Source organism: Mustela nivalis (assembly GCF_964662115.1).
Source record: "Mustela nivalis genome assembly, chromosome: 10".
Lineage (NCBI taxonomy): Eukaryota > Metazoa > Chordata > Mammalia > Carnivora > Mustelidae > Mustela > Mustela nivalis.
Window position 1 is genome coordinate 76,307,753 of NC_139029.1, and position 22,503 is coordinate 76,330,255.

Below are 22,503 nucleotides of genomic sequence, written 5' to 3' on the forward strand. Positions count from 1 at the left end.
AAAGCAAAAATTTGTATTTGGAGAGGTTTCTTATATTATGAAGTAAAAAAAAATTCCAACTGGAAAAAGGACTGTCTACACAAATATATCAAATATTCCCTGAATTTAATTATAAATTAAGTAACTAAGTTCAAAACCTGATAATTATACATCCTGTTTGGGAACCCACACATTTCATGGAACTCTATATTTTCTTTTGTAGTATATATCACAGTTCTAATTAAGTAACTAACTGTGCAATTCACTTGTAAAATATCTATCTGTATACAAGCAATGCCAGAAAGTTTGGCTTATTTGCTACTGTACTGTCAGAACTAAACTGTGCTTTTCATAGTAAATGAGCAAGCAATATTTGCTGAATAAAGCAGTCAACTCTTGGTTCAAAAACAACAATATGGGATGTCTGGGTGGTGTAGTCAGTTAAGCATCTGACTCTTGATTTTGGCTCAGGTCATGATGTCAGGGTACATGTCAGGCTCCATGCTAGGCATAGAGCCTGCTTAAGATTCTCTCTCCCTTAAGATTCTCTCTCCCTTTCCCTCTGTCCCTCCCCCACCAAAAAAATGGAAGGAAAAATCAACAACATTAAAAGAATAGTACAGGGGGCGCCTGGGTGGCTCAGTGGGTTAAGCCGCTGCCTTCGGCTCAGGTCATGATCTCAGGGTCCTGGGATCGAGTCCCGCATCGGGCTCTCTGCTCGGCAGGGAGCCTGCTTCCCTCTCTTTCTCTGCCTACCTCTCCATCTACTTGTGATTTCTCTCTGTCAAATAAATAAATAAAATCTTAAAAAAAAAAAAAAAAAAAGAATAGTACAGGGAATACAGTCAATCATAGTAACTTTGTATGGTGATAGATAATAACTACACTTACTGTAGTGGGCATTTCATAATGCATAGAATTTTTGAATCACTATGTTGTACATCTGAAACTAATATGTCAACTGTGCTTTGATTAAATAACAACACCCCTCCATTACTATTATTATTATATCCCTCTATACTGTATGTTAAGCATAGGGTAACTGAATGTTGCAAAAATAACCTATAAAATCAATTTGTTTCAAAAATAAATAAAATTTATAATAGTATGGAAATATGGTACATATTTACTGTCATATTTAAAGCATTCTTTTTTTTAAAAGATTTTTATTTATTTATTTGACAGAGAGAAATCACAAGTAGGCAGAGAGGCAGGCAGAGAGAGAGAGGAGGAAGCAGGCTCCCTGCTGAGCAGAGAGCCCGATGCGGGACTCGATCCCAGGACCCTGAGATCATGACCTGAGCCAAAGGCAGCGGCTTAACCACTGAGCCACCCAGGCGCCCTATTTAAAGCATTCTAAAAGGGGTGCTTAGGTGGCTCTGTGGGTTAAGCCTCTGCCTTCAGCTCAGGTCATGATCCCAGGGTCCTGGAATCCAGCCATGCATCAGGCTCTCTGCTTAGCAGGGAGCCAGCTTCTCCCCCACCCCCCGCCTGCCTCTCTGCCTACTTGTGATCTCTGTCTGTCAAAAATAAATGAATAAAATCTTTAAAAAAATAAAGCACTTGAAAAAACTATTATACAAGGCAAGTACTCCAGACTAGGATTTTGTATCATAAAACAAAATCATAGCAGAAAAAAATTAAGTAAAAAATTGTATCTTACAACAACAGTAACAACAAAGAGAAACGGACTCATAAATAGGAGTGTTTGCCAAAGGTGGGGGGAGGGGAGGGCTGTGTGAATTAGGTAAAGGGGATTAAGCAGTACACACTCCCAGTATTAAAATAAGTCAGTCACTGATGAAAAGCACAGCATAAGGAATATAGTCAATAACATTGTAATACACTTTTATTGTGATGAGCATTTTGTAATGTACAGAATTACTGAGTCATTGTTGTACATCTGAAGTTAACTTAATGTCAACTGTACTTCAATTAAAAAAATATATATCTTGCTCTCACCTTCAGCATATGACCCCAAAAAGATGTCTGTAATCCTATGAACCACATGCTCCAAATAGCTATTTTTTAAAAAATTCAAGCAATATGGATGTGCTATTTTTGAAAAATTGGTATATCCTTCTAAAATGATTTGTTCCCAACATCTTAGAAAACACATACATCCTTTAAGGCAGAAGTTTGTCTCTGCTTATTTATATACTCAAACTGCAAGATTTTTTTTTTAATGCTGAATAAAATGTTAAAATAATACTTCCATTAAAGTGAAGGCTCATTTATTATTTAAGTGGATAAGAAAAGATGACTACATATGAATATAAAACATTTAATTTTAGACTAATATCAAAATTAGTTTTGAAAGAAAACTTCCGTCCAGATTTATAGGCATACTGATGAACACTGTTAAGACTTTATAAAATGTGTAATTACTTTATTTGAATTTTTAGAAAGACTTAGGTAAACTTACCAGTAGTTACAAATTAAATGGCTTTTTTTTTTTTTTTTTGAAATGTCACCGAGGTAGAGCTAAAGGTTTAGAATGCAGGAAGATATGTTAAACATTAACTCCCATATTCATAAAGACAAGTAAACCCACTAGGTAAATCAGGTGTGGGGTAATTCCCAACGCTGCTGAATAAACACTTTTTCTAAAATAAATTATCTAGATTTCACAACTTCCACTGAAAAACTGGTTTTTAGTTTATTAACCTTTATTTGTGTTCATTTTCTTTTCTTTTATTATTATTTTTAAAGATTTTATTTGACAGACAGAGATCCCAAGTAGGCAGAGAGGCAGGCAGCGGGGGTGGTGGGAGAAGCAGGCTCCCCCCCTGAGCAGAAAGCCCGATGCAGGGCTCGATTCCAGGACCCTGAGATCATGACCTGAGTTGAAGGCAGAGGCTTAACCCACTGAGCCACCCGGGCACCACTTGTGTGTTCATTTTAAATAAGATTAGTTTTTATTTCTCATATCAAATCCTTGGTTTTGTTTTGTTTTTTAAGATTTTATTTATTTATTTGAGAGAGAGAGAGCCAGCAAGCAAGCACAAGCAGCAGCAAGGGGCAAAGGGAGAAGCAGACTCCCCACTACCAGGAAGCCCAACATGGGGCTCAATCCCAAGATCCTGAGGATCATGGTCTGAGCTGAAGGCAGACACTTAACTGAGCTACCCAGGTGCCCCAAATCCTTGGTTCTTAAAAGTATCACATAATTCTTTCCTGTTTTCTTCTGGAATTATAGGAAAAGGAAGGAATGTCAGAAGAAACCTTTTCTAGCCTCCCCTGAATTTTTTAAAAAATTACAATGGTCCCAAGAACTTCAAAAGTCAGTCATTTTAGCATTCAGCAGTTTTAACTGTTAAAATTCTTGTTTATGCTTAATCCTAGCCAACAAACTGCTGGACAAAACTGCTTATTCAGAATTACCTAAATGATAAGCACTCATGTATAGGGCAAAAAACTTACATAGATCAAGCAAGACTAAATGACACTTGGTTACCAGGAAATTTTGTCTAAAAATCTATTCATGTCCTACCACACTCAAAAGGTCCAGAGTCAAACATGTAACTGTATGAAGTATCATTGGATCATTTCTACTTCTGTGCACTGCACGGAACACGTAAAACAAATACTTAAAGGAACCGTTTAATCTTAATGCTTGGTTTTATCTTATGGCTAGTTTAATATCTAATATTTAACATACTACTACTAAATACTAAGTATTAAGTTTTATTTAGTGTACTAAATACTAAATTTTCTAATAAATTCACTAGATCTTTTTCAAAAACCAACAATATCAGGCTTGAGCTATCAGGGTCAGCATAAAATGAAAATGACCTGTCAAACACAATCATTACTTGCAACTGCAGAAATGCTTTTTAGGGGTGCCTGTGCAGCTCAGTCAGTTGAGTGTCCAACTCTTGGTTCTGGCTCAGGTCATGATCTTGGGGTTGTGATATTGAGCCCCAAGTCAGGTTCTACCTCAGTGCAGAGTGGGCTTCCCCCATCCTCTCCCTCCCAATCTGCTACTCCCCCACTTCCCCACTTGCGTATATGTGCGCTTTCTCTAATTTTTTTTTAAAAAGATTTTATTTATTTGAGAGAGAAAGAGAGACAGAGTCAGAGACAGAGATAGCAAGAGAGAGCACAAGTGGAGAGAAGAGAGAGAAGCAGGCTCTGCGCCAAGCCGGGAGTCCCTCGTGGGGCTTGATCCCAGGACACCGAGATCATGACCTGAGCTGAAGGCAGATGTTTAACCAACTAAGCCACCCAGCCACATCTAAAATAATATTTAAAGAAAAAAAAAAGAGAGAGAGAGAAGGAAATGCCTTTTAAAGAACATCAATAATCAAAATTAATTAAAAATAAAAATTTATCTTTTAAAAACTGCTGCTCAAAAGTTGTATATTATTGTGAAGTAAGTATGGCATATAACTATACAACAACAGCATTAAAAATAATTAAAAATCATATGAAACATTGAACAAACACAAATCTATGAATCTGGAGTGATATGGGAGTCCATAAGTATAAGAGATTAAAGAGGAAAAAAGAGAGAGGTCTCTTTATAGAGAAACATTAGCTAGTATGTGTAGGAAAAAATGAGAAAACATGAAAATCACCATTCTGGAAACCCAGTCAGTGGATGCTAAAACCATTAAGTAAAAACTGAATAGTATCTATTTGATACAGAAGTATTCCCCCCAAAGATTACTTAATAGTTGCATAGAAAAAACCTTATTTTTACAAGGCAGAGAGGCTATAGTAACCAAACTCAGCATGGTAATCAAACTCAGTATTACTACAGCAGGAACAACTTATGTTATGTGCTTTTTAATTTAAAGCAAAATAAAATTCACAACATTATCCATCACTAGATGTTAACATTTTTAAACTCAATCTAATTTATAGGAAATATAACACCCTGAAGAACTCCAGAAAATGAGACAAGACAACTTGGCTCCATCTGTCAGAAGCTATCCCTGACATTGATTACTGTTTCTTCTCCCTTTAGTCAGTCTAGACAGAAGCTTAACAACTTTATTCATGATTTCCAAGAACCAGCACTTGGTTTCATAGATTTTCTCTATTTTTGCCTGTTGTTTTTTAGATTTTATTTATTTGAGAGAGAGAGACTGGGAGCATGAACATGGGGAGGGGCAGAGGGAGAAGCAGATTCCCCGCTGAGCAGATCCCAGGAGCCTTGGATCATGACCTGAGCCCAACCAAAGCAGAGCGCTAACCGACTGAGCCACCCAGGCACCCCTCTATTTTCGTTCTGTACTGTTTTCAATTTCACTGATTTTTACTTTTTATTTCTTATTCCTTCTACCTGCTTTAGGTTGGGATTTCCTCTTACATGTCTAGTTTCTTAACCTTATAATATTGGTTTGAGACTTATTTCCTTTCTTAATATAAGCATTCAATGCTATAAATTTTCCACTACTTTAAATTTTAAATTTTTCACTACTTTAGGTGAATCCTACAAATTTTGATAATGTTGTCTTCATTTAATTCACTATATTCTAACTTCCTTTGAGATTTTTCTCTTTGATACATGGATATAAATGCATTAATTTCCTAATATTTGGGGGACTTTCCAGATATTATTAATTTCTAACTGAATACTGTTTAGAGTCAAAGGAGACATTTTGTACGATTTCAATAACTTTAAATTTGCTAACATTTGTTTTATGGACCAGAATATGATCTTTGTAAATATTCTATGTGCACTTGATAAGAATATGTATTCTACTGTTACTAGGTAGAATGTTGCATAAATTGCCAAGCAGATCAAGTTGGTTGATAACCTTGCACAGGTCTTCTACGTCTATATTGATTTTCCAACTACTGTTTCATCCGTTACTGAGACAGGGATTGACTCCAACCATAACTGTGGATTTGTCTATTTCACCTTTCAGTTCTATCAGTCCAGCTTCACACTCCTCTATTGTTAGGAGCACACACGTTAGGAGACATGTATTTATAAACACACACAATCCTAAATAAGATAGTTACATCTATGAACTCACCCTATAACCATCATGATTTTCTCTATTCTAGGAACTATTTCTTGTTCTGAAATATACTTTAGGAGATGTAAGTACAAACACTCCAGCCTTCTGCTTAGTGTTTGCATAGTGCATCTTTTTTCCATCTTTTTCCATTTTTTCCCCAATTGTAACTAGTATGTTGTATTCAGCAGTTATAGGCAGACCACCTTGATCCTTCACTCCTGAAAATTCACTGTGAGGGAGTCACCCTCATTAACTATTATGCTATTTAATTTCCAATATTCATCTTAACATGACCACAATTAAGACATGCCCAGCCCCAGCCCTAAGGGTTTCTTCTCAGGTTCTTCATACAAAGAAGCCCTAAGTGCTTCTTCTCAGGTTCTTCATACAAAGCTAGCTCACTTGCTTCTGATCCTACCCGGACCTTAACTAATGGATTCCAGCACTGTGATGTCATACATTGTCCCCTATTCCCACCATCTACTGCAATCACTCAAACTAAATGTGTTATTTCCTTCAGCCTAATACACACCTTCATTCCTTCATTTCTGTAGTCTCTTTAAACAATTTATAGAGGCAAAATTCAAACAATCATTTTAAAGTGAACAATTAGGTGGCATTTAGGATATTCTAAATGTTCTGTAACTACCAATTCTACCTAATTCTAAAACAATTCCATCAGCCCAAGTAAAACCTCTTATACATTAAGCGGTTTCTCACCCTTTCCCACCCCAACCTTTTGGCAAACACCAATCTGCTCTCTGTTTGCACAGATTTACCTGTTCTGGTTACTTCATATAAATGAAATCATATAATATGTGATCTTTGTGTCTGGCTTCTTTCACTTAGCTTAAGGTTTTGGAGGTTCATCCATAATAAAGCATGTGTAAGTACTTCAATCCTTTTTGTGGTTGAATATTTCATTGTATGCATATACCACAATTTGTTTATCTATTCTTCCACTTTTGGGCTATGTCCACTTTTTTGTGGATAATGCTGCTACAAACATGTGTACACATACTTGTTTGAATACCAGCTTTCCACTCTTTGGGGGTACACACCCAGAAGATGAATTGCAGATCTTGTGATAATTCTATGTTTAACTTTTTGAGGCGCCACTAATTTCCACAGCAGCTTACCATTTTATATTTCCACCAGCAGTGTACAGGGGTTCTAATCTATCTCCCTGCCAACCTTTTTTTTTTTTTTATTAATTGCTATTCTAAGTGAGTGTGAATTGGTACCTCATTGTGGTCTGCATTTCCCCGGCAACTAATGATGTTGAGTGTTTTTTCATGTACCTATTGTCCACTTGTATATCCTCTTTGGAGAAAGGGCTATTCAAGTCCTTTCTTCATTTAAAAAAAAAACTTTTGAGGCCAACTGACATACAATATATTAGTTTCAGGTATAAAATGTAAAGATTAAATATTTGTTTATATTGTGAAATGATCACCACAGTAAGTCTATTTAACGTATCACCGTAAGTTTACAAAATTTCTCTTGTGATGAGAACTTTTAAGATCTAGTCTCTTATTAAATATGCAATACAGTAACTACAGTCATCAAGCTGTACATTAAATCTCCATGACTTTAACTGGTACTATGTACCTTTTGACTCCTTTTCATCTCATTTCACCTCCCACACCCCATCTCTGGCAACCACCAACCTGTTCTCAAAGAGTTTTTTGTTTGTTTTAAGATTTCACCTAAAAGTGAGATCACATGGTGTTTTTCTCTGATTTATTTCACTTAGCAAAATGCTAAGGCTCATCCATGTTGTTGCAAATGGCAACAACCAATTTCACTCCTTTTTGTGGCTGAGTAATATTCCTGTGTGTGTGTGTGTGTTTATCCATCATCATTAGACACTCAGGTTGTTTCCATGTCTTGGTTTCCATAAATAATGCAGCAATCCTTTGCACATTTTAAAATTGTGTTGTCTTTTTGTTGAGTTTTTAAGAGTTCTTTATATATTCTGGATGCTAAACTCCTATCAAATATGTAATACACAAATATTTTCTACCATTCTGTAAGTTGCCTTTTCATCTTCTGGATAATGCCCTTCGATGCCCAAAAGGTTTTAATTTTTATGAAGTCCAATTTACTGGTTCCTTTTTGTTGTACATGCTTTTGGTGTGAAAGAACCTGTACCTACGAATCCATTGCCAAATCCAAAGTCATAAAGATTTATCCATATGTGTTTTAAAAACATTATATGACTTTTAAACCATAAAAGTTATATTAGAACAGTAAAATCTCTAATTAGATCACTGATTTTATTTTAAAACTATAAAATCTTTACTTAGATCCATTTTGAGTTAATTTTTGTATATGGTGTATGTGGTAGGGGTCCCAGTTCTTTTTCATGAGGATATACAGTTTTCCCAGCACCATTTGTCAGAGATTATTCTTTCTTCATTGAATGGTCTTGGCACCCACATCAAAAATCAACTGGTCACAGATATATGGGTTTATTTCTCAAAATTTCTACTCCACTGATCTATTTGTCTATCTTTATAATAGTATCATATTGTTTTGATTACTCTAGCATTGTAGTAAGTTTTCAAATTGGGAGTGTGAGTTCTGCAACTCTGTTCTTCTAAGATTGCTTTTGGTATTTAGGGCTCCTTGCAATTCCATATGAATTTCATAAGGACAAAAACCAGAATTTTGCAAAAGACAGAATTTTGTAGATCATATTGGGTAGTGCTGATATCTTAACAATATTAAGTCTTCTAATCCATAAACATAGGCTGTTTTTTCATATTTTCAGTGCAAGTCTTTCATCTTCTTGGTTAAATGTATTCCTAGGTACCACAATGAAATATCACCTCCAATTACTGGATGGCTATTACTAAAAAGCAAGATATAAAACCCCCCAAAACAGAAAATAACAAGAGTTAATGAGAAGTAAAGAAATTTATTAGAACTCTCGTACATTGCTGGTGGGAATGTAAAATGGTGCAGCCATTGTGGAAAGCAGTTTAGTGGCTCCTCAAAAAGTTAACAGAATTATCATATGATCCAGCAACTCCACTTCTAGCGATATATACCAAAAAATTAAAAATAGGGATTCAAACAGATCCTTGTATGTTAATGATCACAGCAGCATTATTCATAATAGTCAAAAGGCAGAAAACCAAAATGACCATCAACTGATGAATGGATAAACAAAATGTGGTATAAACATAAAGCTGAGTATTATGCAACTACCATAAAAACTAATTAAATTATTATACATGCTACAAAAGGGATGACCCTAAAGACATTATGCTAAGTGAAATAAGCTAGACACAAAAGGACAAATACTACATGATTCTACTTGTATCAGTTACCTAGAAGAGGCAAATTCATACGAGTAACAGAAAGTAGAATAGAGATTATCAGGGGAAGGAGAAAGGGAAACTATTTTTTAATAGTTACAAACCTTCTGTTTGGGGTGATGAAAAAGTTCAAGAAATAAATGGTGGTTATTATTCAGAGCACTGTAAATGTACTTAGTGCCACTGAACTGTGCACTTCAATGGTAAATTTATGTTTTATCTGTTTTACTGCAATAAAAAATAAAATTGCCAAAAATAGGGAATATGCTAACTTAAAGAAACCTGACACAAAAGCCTCATACCTTAATGATTCCATTTATATGAAATTCTTAAAAAGGCAAAACTACAGTGACAGCAGAATGGTTGCTGGAAGTGGAGAGATGAACTGCAAAGGGAATGATGAAAATTTGGGGGGTGATAGAAATAATCTGTATTTTGATTGTGGTGATGGTTATACAACTAGATACAATTGTTAAAATAAGGGGCGCCTGGGTGGTTCAGTGGGTTAAAGCCTATGCCTTCGGCTCAGGTCATGATCCCAGGGTCCTGGGATTGAGCCCCGCACTGGGCTCTCTGCTCAGCAGGGAGCCTGCTTCTCCCTCTCCCTCTGCCTGCTTGTGATCTCTCTGTCAAATAAACAAACAAAATCTTTTTTAAAAAAACTGTTAAAATATATCAAACTATACACTTAAATCTGATTAATTTTATTGCATGTAAATTATACTTCAATAAAGTTCATTTAAATAGTCAGAGACCTGAGGTGGTCTAGCCCTATGTAATCATTTTAGAGGAAAAAAAAAAAAAACTGAGTCCTTAAATATCAAAAGTCACACAATTAGCGAAACAGTCTGACTAGAATTCAGTCCCATAAATGAAATCCAAAGCTCTTTAGATCATATAAAATGACACTATTGTAATAGAGGGTGATGGTGGTGGATGACTATATTGGTAATTCAATACCTCCTACTGAAATAAAGGCTTGAAACCTTTATTCTGAGTTCTGAAGAATTCATGAGGTTATATTGGAAGGTTGAAATCAAAACATATAGCAACATATGTTCACCTCCTACCACTCTCATATGCTCACTGCTTTGCAAAGCAACTACTCCTTTTGTCAAAATTCCAATGAGTAAGATTTTGTATCCATGGACCTTAAACACATTCTGCCCTCTGAAGCAATATCAAAAAAGGCTAATCACATTTCCATAAGATCACTCCTCAAATACTATGACGTTCTCATGAAGTCTTCTTTAGTACAGTCTAAAAATATCCAGAGCTGCCACAGTCTTTCCTACACTGGCCATAATGCAGTGTGTAGACAATGCACATGAGTTTTGGTTTTCTTTTTTTCTTTTTTTTTTTAAGATTTTATTTATTTATTTGACAGAGATCACAAGTAGGCAGAGAGGCAGGCAGAGAGAGAGAGAAAGGGGGAAGTAGGCTCCCCGCTGAGCAGAGAGCCCGATGCAATCCCAGGACCCTGGGATCATGACTAAACTAAAGGCAGAGGCTTTAACCCACTGAGCCACCGAGGCATCCCCAAGTTTTGGTTTTCAAACGAAAACAACACTACAAATTTTTTTCCTGCAAGTTACTTAGAATTATATTGGATCTTCCAGGAAGACTACTTGGGATGGGGAGGGTAAACTGTATTTGCATTACTGGCCAATTCCTGATTTCCTATCACTTAAAATTCCTAGGTCTTTGTTATATAAAGCATCACTAAGACATCTCTCTGAATTTGAAAATTAAGGGCAAGGCTATAGATTTATTTCTATAAAATAATCTTTTATTTTTGTTTCTTATTCTGAATATACTTTTTTTTTTTTTAAGATTTCATTTATTTATTCATGAGAGACAGAGAGAAAGAGAGGCCTCTAGAGGCAGAGGCAGTGGGAGAAGCAGGCTCCCTACACCAGGACTCGATCCCATGGAATCATGACCTGAGAGCTAAAGGCAGATGCTTAACCACTCAGGTGCCCCTGAATATACTTTAAACATATTTTGGAATCTTTATTCACTGTGTAACATATTAACTACATTTCTAAAATATTTCATGTATAAAATTATTAAACATACTTCAATATAAGGGTTTAATAACATTAAAATACTTGGAAGCATAGGTTTAGGAGACAAAGACATCTCTGATGTATTTTTGCTTCAACATGGATAACCTCTTGACATAGTTAATCATAAATAAAACCAATTAAGTTTACTATTTTCATCTATATTTCTCTACCTTAACCAGAAAGATACCATGAGAGTACCTGACAAATCACTTTTAAAATGACACTTATGGCGTTTTAAAGTTTTTCTTTACTGCAGAAACAAAGTCAGTTTTGACTTATACATAGTAAATTCCCTTTTAAAGAATAAAAGTCACTTTTCCAATTATTTATAAACCAGATGTTCTAGGAATTTTTAATGAAGCATCATCAAAGTCACTGGTTCTTTTTTCAGATATCTAAACATTATTACTGAAGAGCTATGTTTTGCCCACTTCAAAGTCTTCAGTATCTCTTATTTTCTAAAATCCTTTAAAGACAATAATATTCTTTAAAGGATATAATTTGCAAATTATTTTATTATCTAGAAAAATGCATTTGCTTTGAAGTTAGAAATTTAACCAAGGCTCTATTACTTTTGCCTGTTTTGTATGTTTGTTTTACATTTGCTTTACTGCTTTAAATGTTTGTTTTACATTTTATTCCAGTCTAGAAGAATGTCTGCCAAGTGAGAAAAAAAAATGTAAACAAAATCAGAGTAGAGATCTGCATTCTACTTGTTGTATTTTTTAGCTCCACAATGTGAGTCTATCTGGTCTCTGAAACAGCACAGAGATTCTTTTGTTACATTTTATTTTCTAAAGCTTTAGTTCATTCTGGCCATTTTTTGTTTGCCCGTTTTACTTTTTTCATCATAAACAAGCTTTCTTATTTTTATGTCCTATAAGTCTCAATATTTGAAAAAGCATGCAAAAAGAGCTAGTAATTTGTGATTCTAATGGATTGTGACTGTAGCTTATGCTAAATGAAAACATAACACTTACTATCTTTCCCTATAACGAAAGCACATTACATTGATAACTCAGTTTAACCTAATCCCAAACAGAAACTCCCAATTCTGTTTCTTCTATTTTTTATGCTTTGATATCAACACTTCATACAAAGGCAGGACAAAACATTTGCATTCCCAACTTTTTTTTTTTTTTAAGATTTTATTTATTTATTTGACAGATAGAGATCACAAGTAGACAGAGAGGCAGGCAGAGAGAGAGGAGGAAGCAGGCTCCCTGCTGAGCAGAAAGCCCTATGCGGCTCAATCCCAGGACCCTGGGATCATGACCTGAGCCAAAGGCAGAGGCTTTAACCTACTGAGCCACCCAGGCGCCTGCATTCCCAACTTTTTAATATTCTTTCACCACCTTTCTATTCATTTTCCTTAATGATCTTCATTAACACTATAGAAAAAAATGTTTTTTCAATTGTCAATTTCTTCTTGCTTTCAGTTCTCTGATATCCATAGCCAGATTATGATGGTGTTTCTTAATTTTACTGAATAAAAGTAATGTCCAACTTTGAAGTAATTCTATTTGCCTTCCTGACCCACATAGAGTTCTAGATTTAACATAACCTTTTTCTGCCTACTCCTGTTACAGTCTAACTCCTGAGAACAGAAAACTGAAACAAGAAACAATACCTTTTTAAAAATAAACAGCTGGCTTTTCTTTTTAGCCCTCATATCCTTGATTAAGATTACACTAGTCTGAATTTGCCAATGGATAAGGCTGTCTAAGCTGCAAGATACCTAAGAAAAGCTGATTAGTAACCTAAATTAGCTAACGTAACTTTTTAAAAGTTCCTTTTTTCATTTTGAAATTTCTCTCCTCTTGAAAAAATGTAAACATATATCTTAAACCATAATTTGAGGTCTTGATGTAGGAAGTTAAGGCTGTAGTTTTTCATAAGACATAAATCCCCACATTATCAAACTTTAGTGAGATAATTACATATATTCTTCATGTTGGATAGTATTTCATCTGCACAATTAACAAGAACTAGCTGGAGTTAAGAATCAAAAATAACCCATGGTAAAATACCAATATGGAACAGATTTCTAAAACCTAAGAAGCAAGTCTGGTCAACATCACTTATTTTCTGTTACTTAAAATATAATGTAAGAAAAGAAAATATAACCTATTTCTAACAAAATTGTGTGGACAGAGAAAGAATGTTAGAATGAAGAGTCCTTAGACAACAATAAGACCCCTAAGTATTACAGAATATAAAACTGATTAAGAATTCAATTAAAGTAGAAAACTTACTTAAAAACAAGAGCACAGAAGTTGTGCTAAAAAAAAAAAAAAAAAAAAAAAGGCTTAAAGGGAAGGGGGATGAGAAAGGTGAGAAAAAGCACTACCAGACTCCTTACCCATTGTTGTTGGTGCTGGAGCTTCCTGATGGTATTTTCAGCTTGCTCCAGTTTAGCACTGGCCTCATCACTCTGCTGTTTGATGGTGACCAACTCCCGTTTTATGAGGTAGTTTTCCTCAGCCTCCTGGGCTCTTGTCACTTGTCCCTTAGGACATAATTTGTGTGTGTGTAAAGCAATTTAAGATAGATTCAAGAAAGACTGCCTTTGTGAGGTTTAGTTATTTACTGTGATATGTTTAAAAAAAAAAAACCTCAGAGAACAGAACAACCTAAGTAATTATTAACCAGCAGCTCATTATTGCTCCAGCAAATTTTGGAAAGCGAAATTTAAAAAATTATCTGATAATCTTAAGAACAATTCTTCGTTCAGTCAATAAAAATTCAATTCATGCAATATTACTGAGTTGTACATGCAGGACTAAAATTTTCAATGTATAGTAGTTAATTTCACAGAATCCACTGATTGACATTTGGGAATAAATACTTTAAGGTTAGCTTTAAAACGTGCAAAAGGTGTTTAATAAACCAAGATAACACACTGTTATCAAAAATTAAGTTTACACACATATATACCAGCCCAAAAAATTATTTCTAGGAAAATGCATGTAAAATTCATGCATTAAAATGTGAATTTCTAGGTTTAGGACTTTCCTTAGAAGTAAAGTTAGAGAAAATGTTAAAAAAACAAAAACAAAAACAAAAAAACTATACCTGTATCAATCTATCTGCCAAGGAAGCACTTTCCTACAAAAGGAAAAATTCAGATAGAACTTTAAGAGAAAGAAATAAAATAAAGATGCATAAAATTAGGAATAAGAAGAAACAAAGCATGCCCAAATTCCATCTACTTTTCATTGTAATTAAGATAGATATTTAGATTTGATTTTAAGGCTATTTACTGTGTTTATTATTCTTAGCCTTTAAGAAAAATATATCAAAATAAGGATAGACTACAGAAAATCATATGCTTCTAGAAGACCAAACACAAATTCCAAGATGTTTTTCATCATTTGAGACAAGCAAATAGCTTCTTTTTAAAGTGTACTTTTAAGTCTTCATGTTTAAAATCAGCCATATTATCAAACAACTTATGGGAAAGGGAGAAGGAATTTGAGTAAGCAATTCCACTTATAAAGTGTGACAGCAATTTGTACAACAGCAACTTCCAAAGAAGCAAAGCAAGGAAAATATGACACATGAAAATAATGAGCTCAACATAATAAACTATAGCAATAATTCAATAATTAAACATTTTGGTTACAGAATTTAACTGATACATAAGTATTTACAGAATTCAAAGCACTACAGGACAGACCTAGGCTATGTAAGCCAGTAGAAAGGTACTTAATTTTCTAGAAGTAAATTCCAAACTTAACATTTTCCTACAGCACCTTTATCTTTCTGACAGTTCAGTGAAATAAAAACATTTTCTCTGTGAAAATAGCTCATTCCAAAGATAAAAGACTACCTAAGAAGACAGATATTATAAACTGAGTATTGAGTGGAAAAAACAATATGCAATTAGAACTTAACTAAAATAAGCTCAACGTTTTTATAGAGTCACCAAAAGAGTAAAATTATTCTCAAAGCAACTCTAATAAGATGAAGGAAAAAAGGAAAACTATTTTTGACTTAATATAATGTACCTGAAATTATTATACAACCAAAAGACATGAAATAAACATCCTATCCTTGACTGTGGTGTGATGCTTTCAAACAAAAGACAAATAACCAAACTATCCAAATCTTCATGTTTTCTCTCTTGAATATTGATCTGTAGATTTTCAAGGAAGATTTTAACCATATCATTTATTAACCTACTTACTCTCATCTTTTGTTTAAAAAAAAAAAAAAAAAAAGCCCTTCCAAACGCCCAAAGACTTTGTGAATTCAGGCTTTTCTTTTAATAAACCAAAACTCTTAGACTATACTTTTATTACTCTATATTTTCTTATAACATCAGAACAAGACTATAATAGACATTACATCAAAAGCACAATATTAAAAATAATGCAAAACTTTCCACATTTGCCCAGTTATTTTATATGAAACAGAAAGGAAGAAAGAGGTAATAAGTAGTATCAAAATAAGTCTGAGAACCAAATGTTTAATTTAATTTTAATTGAAAATCAACACCATGGTGAATTTATATATAAGAAATCAGTCAGTCATTCTGACTAAACTAAAAGGAATCCTAGGCCTTAAAGGAATCACTGACACATTTAATACATGGTTAGAAAGTCAGGTTGACATTTGAAAGTCATTTTTAAAATACTATATAGAATGAATTCTCAATTAGGTTACCTCTAAAGAATGTACTTTTTAGAGATTGTATGTAAAGAAAACAAATCAATATGTTAATCTAACAATTACCTTAATTAAAACTTTGACCTTAAAGCTCAAGGACTCATAGTGATCAATTTTTTATTAATGACAAGTTATTTAGTTAAGTAGTAAACTAGGCAAGCTAAGCAATTAATACAACAACTTTGGAGACGTGATAGATTTCTTGTACCTTTATTCAAATAAATAGAAAATAGTACTGTGCATTCAACAGAAACTTGCATAAGTAGTTATTTACTTACTTTTTCTAATGTTTCAATGCGCTGTTTTAAAAGTCTATTTTCTGTGCGTAACCTCTGCAAAAAAAAAAAAAAAAGGAAAATAGAAAAAAGAATAAAAAGAAACAACAAAAAAAGAGGTTTGTTTGCAAGCATTCCTGAGGAAAAGATATTTAAATCGTAATTCTTAAAATATACCACCTTTTATAAATAGGAAAGCTAAGGAATGGTTGATTACATTATTGTCTGTCAAACTCCTATAGCCTCAGAGTAGGAAATATATAGTAAAGGAAATGAAATTTATAAATACAGCTGTGAATGAAGTTTAAATATAAGCTACATTACACGTAGAAATAACCCCTTTCTTTAAAGTACCTACCATGACTCATAATCAACATTTTCTTATCTGTCTTAACATCCCCATTAGATAGAAAAGACTCTAACTCATTTACCTCCTACAGATACTATCTACACAAACAGTACTCAAATGTTTATCAAATGAACAAATAAGAAATCTGAAAAATGCAGCTCATAGGATATTCAGAACTAGACCAGCCTTCTTCTATGCCTTACATATGCAAAGCTACAAAACTCCTTACATTCTGAAAATATAAAGTTTGAGTTGTTTTCATTGAATTAATTATTTATAAGTTGTTGTGACCTTAAAAAAAAAATGGAGGCATCTTGCTGACTCAGTCGGTAGAGTATGGGACTTGATCTCAAGGTCATGAGATCAAAGCTCCATGTTGGACATGGAACCTACTCAAAAAAAGAGTAAAAAAATTTTTTAAAAATACCAAACTTTAAAAAATGAACAGTTCTGATTACTAGTATTTTCTTATAGTTCAAAAAGCAAAACCAGATTTGGGGTATCTGGATAGCACAGTTGGTTAAGAGACTGACTCTTGGTTTCAGCTCAGGGCCTGATCTCAGGGTCCTGAGATCAAGCACCATGTTAGGCTCTGCACTCAGCACAGAGTCTGCTTAAGACTCTCTTCTCCCTCTCCCCTTTCCCCCCTTCCCACACACTCTCTTTCTCAAATACAATAAATCTTTAAATGACAAAAAAGAAAGTAAAACCAGATTTAAAAAAAAACTTCACCTAACCAATTTCTGATTCCCCAAACCCTATCAAATTACTATTAAGTATTAAAACTAAAACACTCTACATAAAAAGTCATCTTCTTGCATATTCCATTAACATTTTCATATAAATCCTGATATGTTATAACTTCCTTTTAGAATCCTTGGAGTTACTTCTCCATTTTGCCATCACTGAAATTTCAAATTTCCCTTACGTTTTGTACAAATTTACCCCAGAACTTAATCCAGCCTTCTTCCAACCTTACCATCCTCTAAATTCCTGCTTTTAAAAATGTTTTCCTCGAGGGCCCCTGGGTGGCTCAGTTGGTTAAGTGACTACCTTCGGCTCAGGTCATGATCCTAGACCCAGGATGGAGTCCCTCGTCGGGCTCCCTGCTCAGCAGGGAGTTTGCTTCTCCCTCTGACCCTCCCCCCTCTCCTGCTCTCTCATGCTCTCTCTCAAAGAAATAAAATCTTAAAAAAAAAAAAAAAAAGAAAAAGAAAAAAAGTTTTCCTCGGAAATTTCTATTGTCAAACTATCATTTTTCTAGTAAAGACTAAAATATAGTTTACATAACAAAAAAGTCTCAGACCAAGGAAATAAAGATTCTATGAATTATATCTTTTTAAGTAAATCAGAAATTGGAACAAATAAATCAGAGTTATTAGAAAGATTTGCAAATTAGATTTTCTTGTTCTATTCACTTAGAATATATTTTAATAATTAGAAATCGATTATTAAAAAAATTTTTAAAAAAGAAATCGATTACTACTTTATATGTGATTTCTGACTAAAAAATAGCTTGAATTTGATAAGAAAATGTTTCTCATTTCTTGACTATTTTATTATGTGTAGCACAGTGGTCTAGACAAATAAGCAATTACTAAATTGTTTTAAAATCTGCAAATCCAAAGAAACAAATGTGCTTCTCAAAATGTTCTTAACACACTTTACCAAAAAAATAAAATTTTGTTTATCCTAAATGACTTATTAGAAAGTTCAGACAATTGAGTAAATACAGTTAATGTTACAACAGAAATGATGCTAAAATATTACAAAACTTAGAACTAAAAACATTTACCTGGGTTTACCTCTCCATTCCCTTTAAATCTTCTCAAATTTTGCTATAAATAAAAATCTAAATTGGTTTCTTCCCCAAACATCTACCCAAATGTCTGAATACCACTTTTTAAATAAACCAATTCCTCATTTATGTGACATTGATTTCATCATAAATTGATAAATATAATAGACTTTATCAGTTATTAAAGACTATTTCAGGATTACCTATTAAATTTCAAGTGTTTCTATCCTTTTTTTTTGGACTAACACCACAAAATTTTGTTAATTATATTTGTAATCCCCTTTATTGTCTGGTGGAGCTAATTTCCCCTATCCTTATATTGTTTTGTCTATCCTCCCCTAACCTTAAGTACTAGTATAGTAAATTAGTTGAGAGAGTGGGTTTTGAAGTTAGGTAGGTTTAGGCTCAAATCCTCACCACAAAATTAACACCTGTTCATTACGTTTTCTGTTACTCAGTATTGTAGACCATACATTTTCTCACCTAGAAAATTAGAGTAATAAAACCTACAATGACATGGGAAGAATTAATGAGATAGCATAATACCAAAAACTTGATGAATGATAAGCATTGCTCATAATATTCTTGAAGACAGGCATGAATACTATTTTACAATTTTTGTCTTTTGTTTATAACTATTCTTTAGAAATTTTAATGCTCTGCAAAATCAGAAGGAATTAAATGACTAGATTTGTTAATGTGTATCTGATGGGGGAAATCATAACTTTATTTAACACAGTTCTTTTGGTCTCTCCCCTTCATTCATCCTTTTTAAATGCCTTTATGCCAAGTTTTTCAGTGATAATTTATTAGGTTCTATCCTATTTCCCAGATGTGTTTATTCCTATTTTAGGTGGAATTCCGTTTTCTAAGATATATATTTTTTTAAGTTAAATTTATTTATTTTTTAAGATTTTATTTATTTATTAGAGTGAGAGAGAGAGAACGAGCGAGCGCACAAGCTGGGGGAACGGCAGGCAGAGGGAGAGGGAGAAGTAGGCTCCCTGCAGAGCAGAGGGAACCTGATGTGGGGCTCAGTCCCAGAACCCTGGGGTCATCCCAGGACCCTGAGATCATGACCTGAGCTGAAGACAGTCGCCTAACCAAATGAGCCACTCAGGCACCCTTTTTCTAAGATATTTTGATACATAGGAAAATTGATGACTAAAATCTATCATTTGATTGAATTCTCACTAATTTGAGTACCTATCTTTTTAATTACATTTGCCAGAGTAAATGAAGAGTGTTTTCTAAACTTTAAAGTGAAAACCATAAAGAGGAAGACAGATACTTTAAAAAAAGAGGGAGAGACTTTTGACCTATCAAATTAGAAAAGAGAAAAAAAAATGAGAAAAGGGAAAATGAAGAGCGAGAGCAAAAATGAAATATCTAATGTAAGCAAGGTATTAGTGGAATGGAAACTCGCTGCCAAAGAGAAAATACCCTGGAAATACTCTTTAGGAAATTTACTGAAAAATACTAATATCCTGTAATTCAATAATTCTACTCTTTACAAATAAGAAAACATAAGGTGCCAAAAACCTTATATACAAACATGCTAACTATACGTGCTATTTTTAATGGCGAAAAATGATTAAAAAAAAAAAACCCAGAACTAAATATCCCCAAATAGGAAAATTTCAATTTCTAACAGCTCACTTTATTCTTCCCGTTTTGTTCTTATTCATTTTATGAAATAACCCAAACTCAATAATCTTCCTCACTGAGACAATCCATTGATCCTACCAACTTTCCATTATCTCTCACTCTGATGTGCTCTCTTCCCGCTTTATAAAATTTAATTTCCTATCATTACAGATGTTCCATTTCTTTTATCCTCCCCTCTGCCCTCTCTTCCTTAGGAGATAGGATACTTGCCTGATAAAACCACCACTCTGGGTTAACATACTGACAACTCTGTGTCTGCGCCTATGTTGGTAAATATAACTGAAGGAAAATAAAACAATGAAGTTTGTTGAAATTAATTCAGTTTAATTAAATTCAGTTGGACTACTAATCTGCCCTAGCAGCAATAATGTATTTTCTTAGACCATGCCTTCTCTCACCCTCTCAGACCCCTAATTCATACTTGTTCCTCTTTCTTCAAATCAGGATCTCTTCACCCCACTGTCACTCTCAAATGACAATCTTGTTTCTGATTTCACTGAAAGAACTGAAGCAGTAAGAACAAAACTTTGCAAACTCCCACAACTACATCTTACCTCTTACCTACATTTTTCCCATATATTTTAGGTTCTCTCTTGTTCTTCTGGATTAACTATCCACACTAAGAGACCTCATCTCCTACTATGGGATAAATCCCAAACCATGCTGACCCTACAATTACCCCCTGCCATTCACACATCACCAGTTTTTCCTACGTGGTTATCACCATGAAAACGTAATTATTTTTCCCATCTTAATGAAAAGTAAAGAAAAATCAAAATCCCCTTAATATCATGACCCTCTCTAAGCTACTGTCCCATTTCTCTCTTCTTTATAGCAAATTCCCTGAAAGATATCTATACTCCCTATCTCCATTTTTTTCTAGTTTCAATCAAGTTTTAGTTCCCACTATTTCTCTGCTCTTTTCCAGCTTACCTCCACGCTGACAAATTCAATGATTACTTCTCCATCCTCAACTCACAAGAACACTCCTTAGCACTGACAGAAAAATCCTTCTTTTTCTAAAACTCTCTTTTTTCTCGTGCCTTTAGGACACTTAGACTTTGTGTTCTGCTTTGCTCTCATCTTTCTAACTTAAATGTTGGCTTATGATCAGGCTCAATTCTTGAACTCTCTTCTCTCATCTACACTCATTCCCCAAGTAATGTCATCCACTCTAAAGGCTTTTACTCTCATCATTCTGCCAGTAACTTCCAAATTTATATTTTGAGCCTGCCCTATCTTAAATTCAACTCGGAATATTCAAGAAGCTACTCTGAATATCTCCTTGGCATCTGATTCTTAAATGATCTCAAACTAGGCTCTTAATACTCATTCCCAAAGCAGAACTTTCTGCAGACTCCCCCATCTCAGGTACTGAGAACTCCGACTTTCTCCCTACTAAAGCCAAAATGCTTAATTCCCATTTCTCTCATACCTCCACAATCAACTTGTCAGCTTTATCTTTAAAGTCTACTCAGAATCCAATCACTTCTAACCACCTCAGTCCAAGCCACCATCATCTATTGCCTGCAGTACTTCATCAGCCTTTATTAGTCTTCCTGTCCCCTGCAATCTACTCTCAACATACCTTCTCCTCCACTGAAAACCCAAATGGTTTTCTAGGTTCAAAGTGAAAATCTTCACATGTTCAACAACAGTAACTCCTGTTACTTTCCTGATCATGTATACTGTCCCATCCACAATGGTTTCCTTCCTATTTCTCCCTGGGCACATTCCTGACTGTCTGTCAGGCACATTCCTACTCTCCATCCAGATATCTATTTATCTAGCTCGCTCACTTCCTTCAGCTATTTATTCAAAAGTAATCCAGTCAACTTCTCTAAATTTTCAATCCAAACACCACCATTTTACTCTCCCTTTCCAGATGTATTCTTTGCTCTGTTTAACACTTAACCTCATCAAAATATTATGTATTTTACTTTTGTGTTTATTGTCTGACTCCCATTCTAGAATGTAAGCTCCATGAGGGCAGAAATTGGTCTATTTCAGCAAAATGTTTCAAGTGCCTAGAATAGTGTTTGGACATGTAGTAGGTTCTACAAATACCTATTAAGTGGATGACTTGAATAAATTACATTACTGTATCACCTCCATTGGATATTATTATACAGCCACTCACTTTTTATTGAAAGTTTATGATGCCACAGAAAAATGGGCATTTGAATCTTTCTTACATCATAATATATTAAGTCTTTTTTGGAAAGCAGCAGTGTATACATTGAAGAGTAGTATGGGTCTTAGAAAAACATAAATCAGATTTCAAATCCTTGACTTTCACCATTTTCTAGCAATGTGACCACTAGCATATTTTTTGAGCTTTTTGAAGCTCAAAAAGACAAGGATAAGAACCCTCTCATAAGGTTATTAAATGA

At 34.1% G+C, this 22,503-nt stretch overlaps 1 protein-coding gene across 9 annotated transcripts in view; it reads right to left on the reverse strand.

Moving 5' to 3' along the window:
• EVI5 (ecotropic viral integration site 5) overlaps positions 1 to 22,503 on the reverse strand; it is a 207,232-nt gene that overhangs the window by 98,215 nt on the left and 86,514 nt on the right. For 7 of the 9 annotated variants that reach the window (XM_082688706.1, XM_082688704.1, XM_082688705.1 and 4 more), the window contains 3 exons: positions 16,299 to 16,352; positions 14,425 to 14,457; positions 13,712 to 13,858 (listed from right to left, as the gene is read on the reverse strand). In XM_082688706.1, coding sequence (XP_082544832.1) covers positions 13,712 to 13,858; positions 14,425 to 14,457; positions 16,299 to 16,352 — 234 coding nt within the window. Of the gene's footprint in view, positions 1 to 13,711; positions 13,859 to 14,424; positions 14,458 to 16,298; positions 16,353 to 22,503 lie in introns of those variants that run through there. The other 2 variants (XM_082688708.1, XR_014300055.1) reach the window with 1 other exon arrangement.